At 42.8% G+C, this 7,545-nt stretch overlaps 1 protein-coding gene across 1 annotated transcript; it reads right to left on the minus strand.

Annotated features, from left to right (window-relative positions):
- Positions 1 to 243: 243 nt before the first annotated feature.
- LOC139471271 (phosphatidylinositol N-acetylglucosaminyltransferase subunit P-like) lies at positions 244 to 6,733 on the minus strand. Its single transcript, XM_071253569.1, has 4 exons — positions 6,634 to 6,733; positions 4,847 to 4,919; positions 2,629 to 2,747; positions 244 to 1,425 (listed from the first exon to the last, which is right to left on the minus strand). Exons 1-4 carry the CDS (start codon positions 6,707 to 6,709, stop codon positions 1,301 to 1,303), a joined length of 393 nt encoding a protein of 130 aa, XP_071109670.1. The 5' UTR covers positions 6,710 to 6,733; the 3' UTR covers positions 244 to 1,300.
- Between the last annotated feature and the right edge of the window lie 812 nt (positions 6,734 to 7,545).

Raw genomic sequence — 7,545 nt, forward strand, 5'->3', positions numbered from 1 at the left:
GGTATGGTGCTCACAAACCTCGAAACATAATCGGGATGAACCGGAATTGCAATCATAGAATTCTGGTGTGCACAAGGGACACAACTCTGCACAGTGAATTGCGGTGCCTTAGACTACTGCCACCTGTGCCACCCCACCCCCACCCCACCCCACCCCACCCCACCCACCTTAGAGGCATCCCAGTTGCCAAAAAACAAAATGCTTCAAAATTCTCAATAAATGTTTATTGACATTTTATCCACATTCTTTCTTCCACACATTCCAAAGTTTACTGGGTCACATCAATAGATACTTGTGTGTCCCCAAAACATAAAAAATTGGTTTTCATACAGTGTATAAAGTTGAGTTCATAATGCTCCCTTCTTGCAAAACTTCACACAGGCCATCTTTTCCTCTTGCGACAAGGAAAGGTTGCTGGGGACCTATTATAACCCAGGATACCCACAGGGAGACAAACATAGGTTGCTGGGGACCTATTCTAACCTGGAATCCCCACAGGGAGACAAGCATAGGTTGCTGGGGACCTATTCTAACCCGAAATGCCCACAGGGGAGACAAGCATGGGTTGCTGGGGACCTATTCTAACCCAGAATGCCCACAGGGAGACAAGCATGGGTTGCTGGGGACCTATTCTAACCCAGTATGCCCACAGGGGAGACAAGCATGGGTTGCTGGGGACCTATTCTAACCCAGAATGCCCACAGGGGAGACAAGCATAGGTTGCTGGGGACCTATTCTAACCCAGAATGCCAACAGGGGAGACAAGCATGGGTTGCTGGGGACCTATTCTAACCCAGAATGCCCACAGGGGAGACAAGCATAGGTTGCTGGGGACCTTTTCTAACCCAGAATGCCCACAGGGGAACACTATGACTGTGGCCTTGAGATCAGAAAGTTATGTCCAGGAACAAAATTGGTGAAAACATGTGGTTGAAATGATCCATGCACAAAATAACATTAATCTTGTCATGTATCACTTTGGGCTTTCCTCAGCCAATAGGTTCACATATTCAAAGTGGCTTTAAAACACAATTCCTCATGCCACTTCAAATTCATGAGACTCATCTCCAGTGTTTCAATCTCTGATCATCGATCATTGCTTCTGATCATTGCTTGCATCAATTCTCCTTGAACATAGTTGCATCACAGCATTGACCTCAGATAGTGACCTTGCCCTTCAAGAACAGCTGCCGGTTGACCTCTGACACTGACATGTCCTACAATGAAGGTATTGCCTTTTCAGATGGAACAGAATATTCAGACGCATCTCTTGCTTCGGAGTTGCCTCACAGCCTTGACCTCAGCTTGTGGCCTTGCCCTTCAAGTACAGCAGTCGACTGACCTCTGACACTGACATGTCACACAATGGAGGTATTGCCTCTTCCGATGGAACGGGATATTCAGATGCATCATGGGAGTACTCATCTGACAACAGAAGTAGAAACATTTCGGTATTTCCATTACACTAGCTTCAATGATAGCAATTAAGGCTGCAAATAACCTTGAGTGAATCAAGGCTTACTATATTTTCAAATCAATAAATATTTGTTTGCTGCTTAGAATAAGGAAATGTATTACTTCATTACGAAATTACACTCTTTCGCTAGTCGTAAGAGACGACACAGGTCGCAAGAGACAACTCGGGTCGTCAGGCTCTGACTTGGTTGATGCATGTGATCATATCCCAGTTGCGTTGTCAGTCACTGGACTGTCTGTTCCAGATTTGATTACTTACAGACCACCATCATAAAGCTGGAATATTGCGAACCCAAGATTGAGGCTGTTTCGTAACTAGAATCCTGACTGGTCTGTTAGACTGAGTAGCATAGCAAATCAAATTGGCCAATGAAAATCAAGGGAGGGTAATTCGAGATTGCAAGACCCACCAGGATGGATCCAAGGGTAAGTGTAGGAGACATGTAACAGTGATGAAAAAACAAACCAGAAATAACCCACCTATCTTCACCACTTTCGCATGGACTTAAATAGGGAACACACATATATCCCCGTGTTATGGGTTTTTGGACGCTTAAGAAACATTAGTAATTTTCTCGCTAATCACAAGAACATCTGTAAAACATCTCACTAACTTATAAACGACGACTTTATCATCATCTGAGTATTTACATTGACTGTGTGACACCACACCCCTTGTTTAAATTGTGATAAAGATGGCCGTCCTAAAATGTATTATGTCTGAAAACCTATGACCGGACAATATTTGAACCTCAGCGAAATAAAACAGAAAGAGAAAGTGTCCTCCATATTCTCAAGTAATTAATCACCTGCACAAAGACTGCAGGTATATGGGTATGGAAACATGTTACCATGGCAACTCACCTTTAACTGAGTGAGTGAGTGAGTCTTGTTTTACGCCGCTTTCAGCAGTATTCCAGCAATATCAATGCGGGGTACACCAGAAATGGGCTTCACACAATGTACCCATGTCAGGAATCAAACACAGGTCTTCAGCGTGACGAGCAAACGCTTTAACCACTGGGCTACCCCACTGCCCCCACCTTGAACTGAATCTACATGTACAAGCAGCACTGAATGAGGAAGCCCACACTCATACAACTAGTCAAGTAAATGCCAAAACAATGGTACCCTGTTACCACGGCAACTCACCAGTAATGGTATGCACCGACGTGAGGGGTGGTGTATAGAGGAGGAAGAGTCCAAAGTACACGAGATAGGCCAGCAGAACTACCACACATCCATACACAGGTAGTGTCACAGCCCAGTGCCTGGAACAGAACAACAATGTAAATAACATTCCAGCATGATCCAAATATACTGAGTCAAATTAAAAACTTCACATTTTTAAAAGTAATCCCATATATGACGTACAACGGACAAATGTATCAGAGAAGGTAATTTTTAATCATTAATGTCCAAAGAAGGATTTTAATTAATGTGGTAATCATAATTTGTTCCAAGCACCTACGGTATTCGGTAATAACATCAACAGTTTAAATCATAAGTCCCAAGTACGAGAATCTGATGGCACACAAGTTCAGTAGCGTGTATGGCCACCATGTGCGTTGACAACTGCCACACACCGCCTCCGCATGGACCTTGTGATGCTTGTGAACACATCATTGGGAAGATGACGCCATTGTTGCTGCAAAATGGTGCCAAGATCTTGCAAATTCTGTGGTTGGTTCTGGAGAGTGCGCAGACTTCTGGCAAGAGCATCCCAGACGTGTTCCATGGGATTGAGGTTGGGAGTCCTTGACGGCCAGTCCATGACATTGACTCCCGCATTCTGAAAGAAATTCCTTGTCGAAATGCTGTGTGGGGTCTGGCATTGTCGTGTTGGAAGATCAAACTGGTTCCATGAAGTTCTGGTGCCAGTACCTGGTCGCGTAAGCAGCAGCGTTGAGGTTGCCACGGATGACAAGAAGCCTGGAACGTGCATTGCCACAGAAAGCACCCCACACCATGACACTTCCGCCTCAAAATCTGCCAACTTCCTGTCAGGTTCACTGCAAAAGGGTGGCAACACTAATATGCACATCTTCTTGAGGCAAGGGAGTTAACTGACTATGAAGGTTCAGTCTCCACCCTTGCAGAACCAGGCTGCAATTATGGAGTAATATTTTCGCTGGACTAACAAGTCTATGTATAGTCCAATCCAAACGCATTAAGGAATCGCCATCTGGTTTGTAAACAACATGGATTTCAACGTGCAGATTTCAGTCAACCGCAGGATTTGCAAAGGATGTGTACCGCTAAATGGGTGTGGACAGATATTTTCCAAATCTTTTCAAGTTTTTAATCAAGGTGCTCACGTGATCTGATGCACTTCACAAGGTAAGATACCTGTACAATCTCCGTTGTTGACCATTTGAATATGCCTTACTTGGAATTTTCTTCTTTTGATGTCAGGCAGTTGATGTTAAGTGATGATATTATTCAATCAAACTGCTATCACCCCATACTATGTCAAAGAATTCTGATTCTACAGTCTTGGTGTCATCGCCGAATAGGTTTTCAAATCAAAGGTAGGGCTACCCGCCTAAATTTCATGCATTTTAGATCAGAGGTCAACACTCACATTAATTTTGTGACACATTAATTTCATGCTTTACAGTAACAGCAAGCGGTAAATCATGGAAGTGATCAAATATGTTTTTCATTGTCTTATAATATCGAAACAATAGGTGAGGTGAGGTGAAATTGGGTTTAACGTCGCGTCCAAGATTATTGCACTTATATAGCGACGTGCATGCACATGTGTGTTTTGGCTGCTTGTACTAGTCTGGACTGATGCCGATTTATAGTGCTAGCTCACTGAGATATCATGCCGCAGTTTAACATGAATACCCCACTCAGACACACTATACTAACTCCGAGCCGACCAGTCCTTGTTTTAGCCCCTTAATGCCGAGCGCAAGACAGGGTAACAACAAGTACCATCTTTTAACGTCTTTTGGTATGACGCAGCCGGGGATCGAACCCCAAACCTTCCGCTCTACCACTAGACCACGGAGGCGGTCTCGAAAACAATAGGTAGCAAAGCCAGCCATCCATACAAACCATGGACATCTCAGTTTGCCATCCATGTATCACTGTGCATTGAGCATTTCATCTAGTGTCACCCCTGTTATCCAGCGCAGGCAGTAGGGTAGCCCAGTGGTTTAAGCATTCGTTTGTCACAACGAAGACCTGGGTTCGATTCCCCACATGGGTACAATATGTGAAGCCCAATTCTGGTGTCCCCTGCCATGATATTGCAGAAATATTGCCATACTCACTCACTCGCCGTTATTCAGTGCACAGTTTGGATGGCTGTGAGTCTATCCCAAAGCACAGTAACCATGGTAACACACACTATACTCACTTGCTCGGCCAGTAAGTCAGTCCCGCAGCATCAAGCCAGGTGTCAGGGATGTACGCCCACACCAAGAACACACCTGAAACAAGTGTTCACGTTTGTTGACGGGACGTGGTTATTTGGGTGATAAACCTACTGTTTTGAAATTTGAGGTTGACTCCCAGTACAATCGATACCTCCTTATTTTCTTTATAACCGGCAACTTTTGCATGTTTAGCAGCCATTTTTTATGAATCGATGTATTCATACACAAGGTTTTTGAGTGAAAAGGTAAATCCAACACAGGTATCAATCAGAAATTTGAGACCTCGGTTTAACCAATCAGCAGAGCTCCAGATAACTGTTTGAGCAATTGAGTTTTAACTCTAGGGTATGTGGACATGATCATGTGGACAGTGGTCATGATTGATGGGTGAAATGACAGACACCCATAACTGCTCTTCGTGTGCTGTAGGTACAATGCATATTATTGGGCATCCCTCGGGATGCAGTAGATTTCTTTTCTGCATCTGTTCTCTACATTTGTGAACTGGAGTCACATTTGTGAGTCACTGAAAACCCTGTGTATCCAAGGTACACATGTACATACATGTATGCAAGCTTAGCAATATTGTTTTGTTTGTTTGCTTGTTTATTGTTTAACTCCGCACTCAGCAAATTCCAGTGGTCTGTAAATAATCAAATCTGGACCAGACAATCCAGTGATTGACATCATGAGCATCAATCCACACAATTGGGATACGATAACATGCATTAACCAAATCAGCGAGCCTGACCACCTGATACCATTAGTCGCTTCTTATGACAAGCATAGTCGCCTTTTACAGCAAGCATGGGTTGCTGAAGACCTATTCTACCCCGGATCTTCATGGGTCAGCTTAATAGCAATATATGTCAACTCAATCGTGTCAATTGCATGTGCCATATGCCCCAAGTGTACAGTTTACCTAATCCCCTACAATTCTGACAGCTGCCACCCTCGCTGGTAACCTGGCTCACATTTCTGTCATACCTATGCCAATAAGTACCACATCAGCATCATCACCTCCAGACTTGGTGTGCATTTCATGTTTTGGGTTGTAGCAACTTTACTAGCGAGGATATTAGACAAGGGCGCACAAACACTCTCATGACTCAAAGCCATGACTTCATGATTAAGGTGTCTAAATGATCAGAAAGAATTCTCCTGTATTTACTGGTGCTGGGAATTCCCAAGGGATTCCCCGAGAAAGTGAAACGAGTCTATTAGAGTTTATATCATTTCAAGAATACACTCTTGTGTAAAATGTATGAATGTCAAAATTCTCTTGCATTGACATTTCGAGATATAAAATTATGCATAGTGTCTGATATTTATTTATGTTTAGATGTCGACATAGTTTATGTAGTCGTAATACCAAAGGAACATTAAAAAGTGAGGATGACGCATTTCAAATTTTGTTTGATTGTAGGGTTCATATCTTGTGTGTTCGAATCGCATGTTAAATGTTTGGGCATAACTCGAGTGCAAATGTGATAGAGAAGCTTGAAAAAAATTAAAAGTAGTGTAGCAATTCATAAAAAAAGCAAATTTCTTGATTTTTCTGTAGAAAGTTACATTTTCTGCAAATCTTTCTGTGATTGTGGAATCACAGAATTCATAAGGGACTGATCAACCAAGTCACAGAGCCTGACCCCACAATCCTGTTACAGTTAAGTCACATGAGAAGAATGTGATACTGGGACCCTTTTCTTTCCCAGATTCCCTGTTTAGTGAAAAATTGATAGACAAATCAGAAGAAAATCATACAGACCGAAGAGGATATATGAGAACAGGTAGAGGACGAATCCAAGCACTGCTCTCTCTGGTGTTGGAGATGGTGATGCCATCTTTGATTAAGTACGTCTTCTACAGTTCATCTGAAAGTTGAGTGAGTTTGGTTTCAATGCTATATGTAACGTGAAAAGTCGTTACATTGTTTCTCTGCATTTCAGTTGGTTAAAATGATGAGTTCGAAGCTGTTTACCACTTTGGTGAATCCCACAGTGCTGGTGCTGGCAGACCAAGCATCATCAGATTCAAACCAGCCTTTTTTACAGACCGCCGTCATGTACCGTATTTCCTCTATCAGACGCGAGCCTCTAATAGAAGCCGGGTCAATTGTTCAGTGCAAAAAATAGAAGCCGGGCCTCTAATAGACGCTGGGTCGATCAATTGATACAATTAATGATCGTGGTCATAGTGAAATGGGTGAATTAATAGAAGCTGGGCCTCAAATAGATGCCAACAAAAAATAAATAGAAGCCGGGTGTCTAATAGAGGAAATACGGTAGATGGGATATTGGTGAGTGCGGTGTTAAACAACAAACCAACCAATCAAACCAGCCATAGCTGCATGGCTAACTGACTTTGACCACTGCCAGTGCTGGGCCACCATGTCTCCCACATTTATTTGAATTATTGAATGTATGTTGTTTTACGCCACTCTTACAGATACATGGTCTGTGATTCTTATAACAGGAGTTAAAAGTCAAAACTAGACAACTAATAAGTTTACACGCCACATAATACGCAGACTCGTCCTCGCACCAATCCTTTCAATTCAACTGATTACAAATACACAACAAATTGGCAAAAACGTACACCACATGACTTATCTGTCATGCATTTATGTGTTGACCAATAAACTATAGATCTATACGGATGTACGGGTAAGCCGCATTTT

Source organism: Haliotis cracherodii, unplaced genomic scaffold (assembly GCF_022045235.1).
Source record: "Haliotis cracherodii isolate W230 unplaced genomic scaffold, xgHalCrac1.p SCAF_22, whole genome shotgun sequence".
Classification (NCBI taxonomy): domain Eukaryota; kingdom Metazoa; phylum Mollusca; class Gastropoda; order Lepetellida; family Haliotidae; genus Haliotis; species Haliotis cracherodii.